Raw genomic sequence first — 14,387 nt, 5'->3', positions numbered from 1 at the left:
GTAGAGAAACTTAGAATGTTATTATTTTGCCCACATGGACTTCTCACAATCAAAGACATTTCCTATTACTTTTACAGTAGACATCACACATATTTAAAAAAAAATGTATACTTTTTTTTTAAAAAATAAAACAGGGGCGGATACAGAAATTAGGCAGAGGGGTGATCAATTGATAATATTCTGGCTAAAATTAAATTATTCATGTGTTTACATTTAAAAAAGTTGATATGGGGAGAAGGAAGATGTGAAAATGAGTGTGCAAATATGCATAAACAAAAATAATTTTAAACATCAAATCATTTAGTTTGGCATACCTATTGCTGTTCTTTCTTTATTTTCTTTTATGAATGGCTTTATGTTTTTGGGCTCCAGTGGTGCAGATAGCATATTTTATCCAAATTTAATTAAACATTAGTGTCTTTTTCATTACCTATAATGTTTACTCCACATAACATTTTTACTGATAATTACGTAACATTTTGGTTTGTAGCCTCCACAAGTAACCATTCTCTATCTCTGTTCTCGTAATTCCAATTACACAATGCATGCTAATTTTTTTCCATTACGTGAAGAATTGATAATTTAACATTTTAGGAAATTTAATTTTTTTGTTGTATCATTATATGCCATTCCTATCAATTTACATTCCTACCATACCACTATTTATTCTTCATACCTTCTAAGTACATCTTGTACCGTTTTTTTCTTCAAAGTTTATTTTGTGGCTTCCATTCGACTATATTTTTCAGACATTCAAAAAGTTTCAGATTTTCTCTTCTAAATAATGATATCAATTTAGTGAAGATGAACATTTTTGTTTATATTGAAACAAGCATAATGCCAAAAATAAAAAGCATACTTGAAATGTTTATATGTATTTCAAAATTGGCTCAAACATATTAATCAGTTGTGTTACTTTCCTTAAGATCATACACATAACAAAAAAAAATTTGCAAAATTTAAATTTACGCATTTATTATGCAAGAGAACACTCTTGTTTCATGTATTTTGCACACTTTCACAGATATTTCTCTCCATATTGACTTCAGTTGTTACCTTGCTTAAAATCAACAATTAAGTAGTTGTGTAAGACATAAAAATAAAGAGAGAAAGACTAGAAAAATCAGTAACTAAAATATTTTAAGAAAAATGTATAACAATATTTTTTTCCTTCTTTTTCTATGACATGGGGGGCATTGGAAAGCCCCCCTTCTGTCTGTTGTATCCGCCCTTGTTCCCAGTAAGTACTTAGCAGTGTGTGTAACCTTGTATAGATTGAACAAATACTTCTAACATAGTTGATGATTAATCTTCTCCCCAGAGACGTAAATCCTGTACTTGCAAGAACCTTTTTTTTCTTTTATTTTCATTTTTATTGATTTAAACAATGACTTTCATTACTTTTATGTAATTGACTGTATCTCCACTATGTTTGTGCTTGGATTGTGAAACTGCAATTATTTTTGCACTTCTTTAATTTTCCATTACTGTTCATGTATGCATTTCTTCTTTAGGCTTTTGCTGTTCCTTATGTAGTTAGTTTTCAATTATTATTATTATTATTATATACAGTATTAAAAGAATGTCCCATATATATATTGGAAGAATTAGGAATTGAATTTCTAATCTCAAGTGTACAAAATTTAAAATAAATTTGTTTTAGGTGAATTTGCTACAGAATTTATCTTGTATTGACAAATAAATTGGCTTATTCTTTCTTGGTTGATGTAGCACATGAAAATTTTCTGTCTGTTTAGGTTTTGCTTTTTTTTATTATTATTAATTTCAGTGACAATTCAGGTAGTGTAATATTCCAATAATTGAGGTTGTACTTATGTGGTAGAAAATCCTCCTCTAAATACTTAAAAAATAACCAAATACAAAAGGTCGTTCGCTTTATATCTGACCATTTTTGACGGGTCCTCACCTTAAGAGATACCGTGCCGCCACCACCAATCATGTTCTCTTGGACCCCCAGCATTGTGAACTATTGCCCAGCATCGCAGTTTTCATTGCAGCAAGCTCCGGTACAGGACAGGCATGGAAATTCTGTCCCACTCCTCCCTGCAAGCTTTCCAGACACCATCCAGGGTGCGTGGGCGGCGATGTTGAAGACGTCGTTTCAACAGTCCAAATGTGCAAAAATCCATTGGACTGGCATCTGGGCCTTTCACAGGAATGTCTTCAAACGGAATGACACAAATTCCTAATTCCTCTGCCATTTCCTGATAAAAACGTGATGTTCTGGTGGTATGACTCCAAGCCTTGTCCATATGGATCATCACCTGGTTCGCGTCCATTCCATACAATTGTGGGATGTTTCTCCGATAGATAGGTGTCAGAATGGAGTCTTGGAAGTATCTGGCATTCACCCTCACGATTTTGTCCACCTTGCATATCATCAACTTACCCTCATATCCGAATCCCGTCACAACCATAAAGCCACGAGGGAAACTTTCCCTGCACTGATGAACAAAGTTGCTGCACCCCTTTCCGTCAATGTCACGGTATGTGATCGCCCGAATGTGACCACCAGCAGTGAGATGGACATATGATTCATTCATTGTGACAACTTTCTTCCATTTGGAACCTGCCAGGTACTTTTCATACAGTTTCCTGCAGTTCGTCTTACATTCGGCAATGTGACGTGGTAGAAGGTGGTGTACACGGGCGTTCCGCACACACTTCAACCTGAGGCGCTTGTGAATTATTTTGTTCACAGTTAACAGTGCAAGGTGAAATCTGTGGGCCATATCACGTTGAGTTGGGCGATTTTCTTGGCATGCCAATCGACGGATCCCACTTCGCACTACGGGTGACACTTTGCTTGCAGCCCTTTTCGTGGTGGTTTTCGTGGGTGAATGTTTCGCAAGGAGAGCCTGTTGTGTATAACGGGCCACAATAGCTTTCGCAGTAGTGACCCAGAGTGTAAACCCATTCTCCCGACACTGTTTCACAATGCGTGCATATGAAAACTTAGCATGGAAAAAGGCTGTTACGTAATCCTCCCAATACCGGTTGATTTTCGGCGCCATTTGATAACATTCACTACCAACACTCACGCACCTACAAGGTCAGACACAACACTGATCCTGCCAGCAGACCCATAGTTCCAGCATGATACACCAGGTGGCAGCACCAAATCGAAAATGGTCGGATATAAAGCGAACAACCTCTGTATTAGTGATTGAATTATGTTTATGATGGTTTTCAAAATTTTGCATTTACATTTGATATCTTTTACCTGAATAATGTTGGTGTTAAGATATTGCAATTTCTGAGAAAGAAAAAATGTTGATGTATTTGTATGTGTTTGTGTTACATTTTCATACCAATACCTGATTGGCCGAGCAAGTGTAAGGTTAGAGAGGAAGACATTTTGTTAGAAATGAACGTCCATTACAGTGCTGATTGATCTTAGAAAAATTATGATCAGTGTATTATTAGGTGTACATATTTATTTTAGTACATGGGGAGAGACAAGGGAATCCTCCCTCCCATTCTATATTTTCTTTCCCATATTTTACAGGTCTACATGTAGGCATTGTTAACTTTCATTTTCTTGTTTTCTGGTGTTACTTCAAATTACTGTGCAAGAAAAATTGTGCAGCTTGACAATACCTGCTTTCTGTAGATGTTAGCTAATACAGTGTGACAACCACTTGAAAAGAGACACAAGTGGTCAGTAGATATGTCAGTTACACAGTTTTTATTCATTCTTGCAAGTTATTTAACCTTCATTTGTAAAAAAAATATATACATATATTTATTTAGAATATGTGAGTGCAGTAATTTGTAGTATTTTCAAGTTAGAGCTGACCCAATCCCACTTTTTTTTGTAATACTGGTTCAGATTTTCGCACTGATGTCAGTGATTCCTATAGGTGGGTTTCATGTGACGTCAGGATTCACACCGTCGCCATGTTCGCAACCAAGTTGTTTGTCGTCTGCAAGGAAATACCCACCAAGTAGCATTCATTAGACCTTTGCCAACTGTACGTTTGTTAGTACTGTGCAAAAGATCGGTAACATTGCATAAAATTAATGACAATGTTGTGCCATCTGCAAATAGTGGTAATTTTTCATGTGTTCAAACTCTTTGCGCAGTCAACAGAGAAAGATATGGAAAAAAAGTGAAATTTTGCGGTGTAGATCATCATGAACTGGACGATAACGAAATAAAAAGGACTTAAACCTTTGGCCAACTGTAGTTCACATGTGTTTATTTACTTGACCCAGCTACCTGGAATCAATTTGTTATCGTATTTATTAGTGGTTAAGATTCTGCTTGAAATATTTACATTCCGTACAGATTAACTGTGAATTCCAAGGCTCCGTAATAATCATATCTGTTTCCTTTTAAGGTTTGTTCAAGTGCTGTAATTTAAAATGTTGAGGTGCTCCTTGCTTTAACAATTTGCGATATACCAGCCTTCGTGGCTGAGTGGTTAGCACAGCATGCTACGATGCCAGGGGTCTCAGGTTTGAATCCCAGCCTGAGCATGGGTGTTCTTTGTAAGTTTCGCTTTATCAGTTTCAACATATCATCACTCAGCCTTGTCTTCACAATTAGCCAAAACTGGCATAAAAGCGAAGTAAAATAAACCAAACCAATCAATCAATTTTGGATACTTTGATAGCAGTGTTTTTTTTCTGACAGTATGCAAACCCTACTACTGGCACATTTTCTCATGGAACGAATAACAATTAATAACAGTTTGTGTTAACAAACGAAATATAATAAATAATAAAGTATAAACGTACAATTATCAAAATGAATTAAACTTTGAATATTATCATTTTTATCGTCAAACTTATCGGAAGTATCAGCACTTTTCTACCAAAAAAAGCAAAGAAACACTATTGAAAGTATAATTAAACACAGCATTTTGATCCATTTGTACTAAAAGTCACAGAGAAAGGTGACATGTAAATGTACCTGAGAGGAAATGTTCACTGCACACACTGTAATGTTTGCTTTGTTCATTAATGTTGGCATGATTTACTTTCACCAACCAGACGACGCGGTATCCTCTGATCAACAATTATTGATTCCTATGTCGTGAAGTGTACCTTCTGTTCTTTCTCGGAAAATCTAGGATGAACGTGAGTTTCTGTTAAACAACTGAATACTGCACAGTACCATTGTAAACAAGGTTGAAATCTCCCGCCTGCCTGCTTGAATTCCGTATGTTTACAAAAACTGGCTGCAATCATGGTTGCTCGATCCCACAATGCAACAGTTTGTGACGTAGGTGAAACACACTTATATATTCCATTAGTTCAAAATTATTTTCATTAGGGATGCTGCATATTTAGACATACTTTTTTTTTTTTAGCAGTAAGCGCAATATTGATCAGTGGTGAAGATGTAACGTAAGCACAAAAATGGAGTCCTAGACACAGTATGTGCTTAGTTAAAAATTTTATTACACAGATTGAGCAAGTGCTGGTAAAAAGTGATAAAAAAAGGTAAAGTGCTCCTCTGTGCTTAGCACCATGCCACGAAGGCGTATAGGGGTTGTGGGGGTAATGCCCCATACTTTCTTGATCCGGTCGTGAGTGGGGGTGATGTGCTGGAAGATGTATAAGTGTATTTTTTGAAATGAATGTGAAATGATCCTACTTTACACAGCTTGATTTACAATTTATGTTCAGACTACGTCCGTAACAATTTAAGGAACTAGATTGGTATAACTTTTCAGTTAGTTTCTGAGCTTTTCAGACTGATCTTTGACTTCTATTGGTCTAGTTTGCACTGATAGATCTCTCACACAGTCAAATAGTTTGTCGAGAGCACTCTAGACAACTTGGGTTTGATTCCTGATGGACTGCTCTAAATTTATGTGTTGTGACAGCATAGTGAAAACAGTTGGGGAGCTAGTTTAAATCAATAGTAAACAACTTGGTCTAGAAAGCTAGAAAACAGTGGTGAAGGTTCTCAATGTGCCAGCCAAATGTAGCTCAGTATAAAGCTGCTTGGCAGTTCTTGGTCCGCACAGGGATGTTGCACCACAGATTTAGTTTTTTCCTAGTTTGTTTGGATATTTTGTATTTCTAGATAGATTATATGTTGAAGAAAGCATTGTTTATTGTTTGTGTTGTGGATATGGTTTCTTGTTTAATAATATTATATTTATCATCATATGACAATTCAGTGTTTTTTTTCTCTCCAAAAAATGTATCAATTGGGCAATATGATTTTAGTAACTACTCCCCCAATTACACCATTGTACTAAAACGCCACTTGACTTCTTTGAAAGAACATGCTTCACCTCTGATACTGATCAATCAGCTATTTCTAACAAAGTTAATTCTTGCCACAAGAAACTATTTTGGTTTTAGCAGTGATCTGGTACTTTGTGCACTTCCACAGAGTGGTGCATTTGTATGTACCAATGCAGTTGGTAACCCTGTTCGAACGTAAGCGTGCTTGCACAGAAATCTTCCATTCTTAGGCAGCTACAAGGCTCGCATCTGCCATGGAATGCTGGCCGGATGAGACACATGTCATGACAGTGGAGGCATTCATCCGAACAGGTTCCATTCAGGAGATGCAGCCGGTATTGCACTGTGAAGCACTAGAATGCTAGATAATGTACCTTGTCTGATGTGGAGGCTTCTGATTCTGTACACTGTAATTGTCTCACGATTGCTTGATTCACCCCATTATGCTACTGTGCCACTCTAACATGGGTCCTCATTAGACAGTCGCAGTTCCCCAGATTGAACCTGTTCAGATGAATGCCTGTACTGCCACGATTTCTGTGTGAAATGGCCAGTGTTCTATGGCAGACTAATGTGAGCCATCGGATTATCATCGGAGATTCCTGCACTCGTGCACTTGCATTCAAACAGGATTACTTACTCATACTGGTGGATAGAATAATATATGTTACCCTTTATATTGATGTAGGGTCAGCTCTGATTTGAATTTAGAATTAGTAATATGTGTAGAGAGAGAGAGAGAGACCTTATGATGAAAGGAAGGTATGGTATGCTTTCTGAACACTATGCAGTAGTGATGTTCATTTTCCTGCTCTTTTTGTTCTGTGCATGTTGGTACGTAAGAAAATGTCAAGGTTTGTGAAATATATCCCATAACTGCTGTATAATGGTAAGGTACTACAATCAAAGAGGTCATTTTAGGTCCAGATATAAATTTAAGTTTACTGCTATTTATGGAAATGGGAATTTTGTCATTCAGTACTTATTTTGAATTATGTTGTGTGTCAGTATTTGCCTCACAAGTCCAAATAAGTGTAATGACGTACATCATTCTTTTATTGCATTCATTATTAAGAATATATTCAAAATTGGCACTTTTTCTTCTAACTAGGTCCAGTTTTATTCACCATTTTTAACCTTAAATATTTGTAATCTGCAACATAATAGTCTTGGTTAATAACTTTCGTATGCCTGAAAATTACAATTTATTTTTGAAGTACAAATGAATTAGAAATTTCAGTACTAATCTGTATATTGTCTTGTAATTTTCCCTCGCGTGTTCATTCCAGTATGAAAGAGAAATGAAAACTTCATATTCTTTTTTTCTCCTTTCAGCTCGAGTATTCAGATCATCACCACAATTTGGTGTGACTCTCCTAACGTATGAAGTTCTCCAGAGGTTATTCTATGTGGATTTTGGAGGATCGTAAGTATTAGGCTCATTAATATAAAGTTCCTTTCAGTTCCTGTAGATAATGGGATATGAAATTCCATACATTTATATTTAGGTCCTGTGTATGCAAATGTGTATATAAATCACATAAATAAACTTCTTCCATATTTTAGAGCCGACGACCACTTGATGTGTCAGACACTATGCCTTAAGGCTCGACTGAACCTTTTGCACCTGCAAGGGTGAATTTTTTCAAATTTTCCTCTTTATTCGAAATACCTCTTTGATATTCCAAAATATGAAAAATTACATACACTTAGAATTCCTTGTAGAGCATTGGCATGAATTTTCGTATAGTTTGCTTTCACTGTTATCTAGATACAGTAAAACCTCGTTAATCCAGACTAATGAGGAGGATAAGTTGACCGTTTAATGAAAGTCCGGATTAACTGAAATAACCTAAAAGAACAGTACAAAGTGCATTAAAACTCCGTTTATAGCAACAAAGCATGTTTATTATGGTGTATTTAAAGGACATAGGCCTAAATACACTATATACAGGATGTCATAAAACAAACAACTTTTCTCAGTAACTTTTACCTCGTTGGTGCGTCGATTCGATGCTACAGCCGTTCGAAAAAGACCGTTTTGCCACCTGGATGCTGGCAACCCAACACAACGTTTGATTGTATCTGTGACGTCATTTGCTGCGACAAAACAGCGCTTGCAAGGAACACACAATTTTTTGGAAAAATGACAAACTACGAACTACATTATTAGCTGTAAAACGAAGCGAGAAACGTGTCCAATAGACCAAACATCATAGCTGATCAGCCAGAAGATAAGCAGTCATCTCAGGGGAAATGAGAAGTGAACCAACGATATCAGAAATGCTAAAAACGTATTCAAAATGAAGTGTCAATATCGAATTATGTCTCGACATACATGTCAAATATCAACAACAATAAATTTTATTGGACTTACAGCTTACATGTGCCTGTTTACGCCCAGCTACATGTCAAATATTTGCAAATCTCATTGCAAGGTTGATATCTACAGGTTTGTGTCCAGATGCCTTGTGGTACTTTTGTGCTAATAACGGAAGTATCCGAGGTGCAAGTTGCTACATTACGGCTAAAACACGTACAACGACAGTAACAATCTAATTATGAATCAGTAGTGAATATACTGCCCTGTTCACAGTTGCAAACTATTACATGTGTATCCGGTGCATAGATAAACAGTCGTCGCGGAGCTTGTATTACTACTACTTATATCCCTGTATTTTCAATCAGTTTTGTCGCTTGCCTCATAATCAGTGATGTGCCATAGACTATAAGTTTATGTCTACATGCATTATCTAGGTGTAATCTACACGAAGATTACATTGACATATAGTTTACATAGTCTACTGTAGACAATGCAAACAACAGGGAAGAAGGAAATCCCCGTGCTCTTTGAAAGATGAAGTATTTTTTCTTCAAACATGTTGATAATCTGGGCCTATAACCAACTTAAGACCATCCGACGTAATCAAAGTTATCGAAAAAGGGGAAAAGGAACTACCGGAAGAAAAACAAATGACAGCCATAGTGAAAACTGACATTATTTTTTACACTGAAAAAAGGGAAGGCTAACAATACTTTCATGTCTTATTACTGTATAGGAAAGTACATGTGTTATTTTAAGGCAGATTTTTCCACGTGTGAAATGGTGGAAATAGAAGTAAATAAATCTTGTCATTCTACGGATATCACATTTTTTTGAGTATTTATTTATTTATTTATTTATTTATTTACTTCTTCTTTTGGATGGCGAAGTTAAAGCACAAGCCTTTTCTTACACTTAACCATCTCTACTTCACATTTTACAAATTTTGTTGAAATATCTAACAGTTTATGAAATATAAAATATCAAAATACCAAAGAAAATAAAAAACACAAAAAAAGAAAAACACAAAAAAGAAAAAAAAAAATACACATATATGCTGTAAGAAACGTAAAAAATGCACGTACAGCATGAACACACACACAACAAAAATACTTAAAATACAGAAAAGTCGGTCGGTGTTTGGCCTGCAAATTTAGATCAAGAAAGGTTTCATTCTATTTTCTTTCCTTGTTTTCAGTACTGATAAGTTGCCTCCAGAAGATGCTTTCTTAATTTTGATTTGAAATTGCCTAGAGAAGAAGAGTTTCTTATGCCATTGGGGAGGTCGTTCCACGCTCTGGTGGCAGTGACCGTGAAGGAATTTCCGTAAAACGCTGTCTTGTGGGAGGGGATGGTGAACAGGGAGTTGTTTCGTGAACGGGTAGCAAAGGTGTGTGCTGCGCTTAGGGGTTGAAATCGTAAAAATAGGTAGGGGGGTTCTCTTGAATGCACTATTTTGTAGAGCGCTGTAAGAGCGTGGAAGCGACGGCGTGTTGAAAGGTCGAACCAGCCTAGGTCTTTGAAAGCCGGGGTAAGGTGGTCAAAATGTTTGATGTTATAAATAAAACGTACACATGCATTTTGTATTCGCTGTAGACGTCTTCCTAGTACCCCATTGAGGTCAACATACGTCAAGTCGCAGTAGTCTATTTGCGACAAAACTAGCGATTCCACGAGTGTTTTCTTTACCTCTTGTGGTAAGATGTTTTTTAGGCGGTACAGTGAGTGTAATGCTGCGTAAGATTTTTTTGCATATGGCCTTCACATGGTCACTCCAGGTGAGGTTTTCGTCCACAACAATTCCCAGGTCTTTGACCGAAAGTGATAGTGAAATGGGTTTTCCGTCTACAAGAATGTCCGGGATGGAGGACTTCGCTGTTGTGGATATGAGGTGCCGTGAGCCAATTAAAATACATTTAGTTTTCTCAGCATTTACTCGTAGACCGTTTGCCTGAGACCACTTGCAGACGTTCATATTATCAGCGTTTAGGGCTTTGATGGCCATATTGATGTTTGTTTTAGGGAACGATAAGTAACATTGGACGTCATCAGCGTACAGATGGTAATTCGTTGATTGAAATGTTTCTGATATGTCATTTATGTACATGGAGAACAGTAGCGGAGACAAAACGCTTCCTTGGGGAACACCGCAAATTATCGGCAGCCATGACGACTTTTTTTCAGAAACTAATGTGCATTGCTGTCTGGCTGCTAAGAATGATCGAGTCCAGTCAACAGCGGGTTGGGAGAAGTTGAAATACAATGACAATTTTGCCAGCAGGATATCGTGGTCGACGGTTTGGAAGGCTTTGCTGTAATCGACAAGTTTATTTTGCAGTTCAATTAATACCTATTGAATTGGTTGAACGTAAATAAATACTTAAAACACTTATTTCTAGACAGTGGAATACTTCACGCTCTCTATGCCCACCTGCTGATGCTGTTTGCTGATTCTAGAAAGATGTGCGTGCCTTGCATGGATAACGCCGAGCGCCATGTTGTCTACGTTGATTACATAGTTTACATAATCTACACGTAGAATGTATACAATCTTTGTTTACGCGTAGATGCACATCACTGCTCATAATGCCCTGAATATACATTATATTGTGTGTTGCTTATCTTTGGAATTTTGAATTCTTTCATTTCTACTTTGTCATCTGTTCAGTGTGTCACAGACAGCTAGTATCAGAAGTGGATAGACTAAATTGTAGATACCAACTTGGTAACTTGATTTGCAAATATTTGACATGTAAGCTGAGACAAAATTCGATATGATCACTTCCACTTGAATTCTATTTGTTTGTTTACTTCCTGTTAGGTTACAGAACATGTTTTCTCGTTTTGTTTTACGGTACACAATGTGGCTGATTGTAGCTATGCCATTTTTCACAGAATATGTGTGTTCCTGGTAACCCTGGAATGCATCGCTTCACGACGGGATATGACGTCACAAATGCAATCAAATGTTTGTGGTTGCCAGCATTCAGGCAGCGAAACGGGCTTTTTTGAACGACTGTAGTGCCGAAGTGATGCATCAACGAGAAAAATATTACTGAGAAAACTTGTTTGTTTTGATGCACTCTAAACGTTTCCGTTGTCCATGGTCGCCATTAAAATGACACCCTGTATATATGATAACACGTTAAAACTCTGTATGTACATAATACAAAGAACTAGATGTGTTTGATACAACAGCTCTAATAGAAACTGACTGCATTGAATATCCACAACAATGGGCAATGTACATACTGTATTTTTCTGTTTTGCCATCGAATGTGGAAAGAAATTATAGTTGTTCGTGCAGTAAACAAGTTGTGTATTCTAACAATGGCGGCATATGCAATGCACAAAGGAGGATATTTTCTCGGGGCTGTGTTTTTTTGCTGAATGTTGTTAGACTTCAAAAATGTGTGTGTTAGCTTAAAAAAATTGTGTGTTAGCTTAAAGCAAGGGGAGTCCATTACGGAGCAATATGACGAATGCGATTGTTGACTTATAGCCACATTTAAAACCTTGCATTCTGCTTTTTTTTTTCTTTTTGCCTTTTGCCTGTCCGGATTAAGCAAAGTCCGGCTTATTGAGTCTGGATTAACGAGGTTTTACTGTATTATCAATAGTTTAATACTTACGTAATCGTGAAACTTTTGAGAATATCTAGAAAACAGAGAAATCAAATTACACGAAAATTCACGTCAATGCTCTAGAAGGAATTCTAAGCATGTGTAATTTTCCATATTTTTGGAATATCACAGCGGTTTTCGAATAAAGAGGAAAATTTGAAATAATTCGCCCTTATAAGTGCCAAAGGTCCAGTCAAGCCTTAATGTCCAATCGTATCTTGTGATGTAGAACTAGTTCCTTCTGAGTATAAAAATATTATTGCCAAAAACAAGGAATTTCGAAGTTTAAAATTTCAGATATCATGTTGTAATTAAGTGCAGTCATGATCTGTAAATAGTGTGATTTTTTGTACATTTATAAAACAGCAGTGTTCAGTAAACAAGAGTGTGTGAAAGAATTCAGAACTGCAACTTTTACATGTACGAAGGCTGCTGGAAAAATTTCTGCAATCAGTATGAAAAAAGACATGTGAAGTTCTGGGAATGGCTTTATTGTTTTTCAAAGTATTCACTCTTAAGATCGATACACTTTGCATACGCTCAAACCAATTTTGAAAGTATTTTTTCCACTCTGAAGCTGATACCTCAGAAACCGCTGTTCGGAATGCGTTGACAGCTGCTTCAGGCGACACAAATCGCTCACCACTCATCTTATTTTTCATGTGTGGGAACCAAAAGAAGTCATTAGGTGATAAATCAGGTGAGTACGGACAATGAGTCATTAATTCGACATTTTTACTGGACAAGAAATCAACAGTTTGGTGTGCTTAGTGGGAACTGGCATTGTCGTGGTGAAGAATAATGCGACGATTTGGGTTTGTTTTACGCAATTCATCGATGACGTCTGGCAAACAAATTGTTGTATACCACTCAGCATTTACAGTCCTTCGATCTTCTAAAGCTATTGTTGCCAGATGGCCGGTATAACCGAAGAAACAAGCAATCATTTGCTTGGCAGCACTCTTCGAACGAACAACTTTTGTTGGTTTCGGCTCACTTTGAAACACCCAAACAGTGGATTGCTGTTTAGTTTCGGGTTCATATGAATAGATCCAAGTTTTGTCCCCTGTAACGATGTAGTGCACCAAATTTGACTTGCCTGGTTGAATGAATTTTTTGAGCATTTCTTTACACCAATTTACACGAGCCTGTTTTTGAGCTTCAGTCAAGCTGTGTGGGGTCCAACAGCTTGAAAGTTTCTGTACGTTCAGATGACCATGCAAAATTGTATGTATTGCTTTCATGTTCAAGGATGCCTGAATCTCACGGTATGTCACATGCCGATCTCTCTCAATCATTTCATGCACAGCATCAACGTTACTGGCAACAACAGACGTGGATGGACGACCTTCACGAAATTAATCACTGAGAAATGTGCGACCAAGCTGGAATTCGGAAAACCACTTGTACACAGTCCTATTGGATGGTGCTTCATCCCCAAAAGCCAAATGAAATCGCTCAATGCATTGTTTCGGTGTTAAACTACATTTGAAACCATAAAAAATCATTGCCTGAAAGTGATCACGAGAAATTTCCATTTCTTACATGAAACTACTTCTTCAAACTGCTGTTAAAAATAAACAAATAGGCTTAAACAAACAATCAAAGACAATTTAAACATAAAATGGGTATATTCTTCCAATTTTTATAATAGCATAACACTAGTGTCACTGTTGGTGGTAGTTTGCAGAAACTTTTCCAGCAACCCTCGTATTACATGCTAAATCGTATGAGCTGAAAAAAAAGAAATATCTTACATGTAGGGTTTTTGCAGCAACTGAAAGAAAACATTTTTTTTAAAAAAAGAAGTGTTTTTCTAAAGTGCATATTTGCATGCATCGTTTAGGTATTTTAAGTGCATATGCATAATAACTCATGAAAAACCATGATGAATACTGCAGAAACAGTAAGATATGACTTTTTTTCTACTTAGGCCAAGAGATTGATCCTAGATTTGATCTTGAAATGTACTTGCTATGGGAAGGAGTTTCCTACATCATTGCATGAAATATTATATACATTGTGGTACTCTTATAGGTATCAGCCAATTTTTTAGCATGTTTGTGTATTGGTAATATTACCTATAGCTTTACTGATCTGATATACCTGCTATAAATAACCTGTAATCTAGTGCACAATTCTGCCATTTTGTTACTGTTTTTATGAAAGTAAATATGTAATTGAAGGGCCTAGTGGAAAAATGGTGGTGGTGG

General features: G+C 36.6%; 1 protein-coding gene across 7 annotated transcripts in view; it reads left to right on the top strand.

Moving 5' to 3' along the window:
- aralar1 (calcium-binding mitochondrial carrier protein aralar1) overlaps positions 1-14,387 on the top strand; it is a 240,737-nt gene that overhangs the window by 223,091 nt on the left and 3,259 nt on the right. For 6 of the 7 annotated variants that reach the window (XM_083110223.1, XM_083110227.1, XM_083110228.1 and 3 more), the window contains one exon: positions 7,564-7,654. In XM_083110223.1, the coding sequence (XP_082966349.1) occupies positions 7,564-7,654 (91 nt within the window). The remainder of the gene's footprint in view (positions 1-7,563; positions 7,655-14,387) is intronic. The other variant, XM_083110224.1, reaches the window with a different exon arrangement.

The sequence above is a fragment of the Lepisma saccharinum genome, chromosome 24, assembly GCF_977018435.1.
Source record: "Lepisma saccharinum chromosome 24, izLepSacc3.1, whole genome shotgun sequence".
Lineage (NCBI taxonomy): Eukaryota > Metazoa > Arthropoda > Insecta > Zygentoma > Lepismatidae > Lepisma > Lepisma saccharinum.
This window is presented reverse-complemented; position numbering and strand designations above follow the sequence as displayed.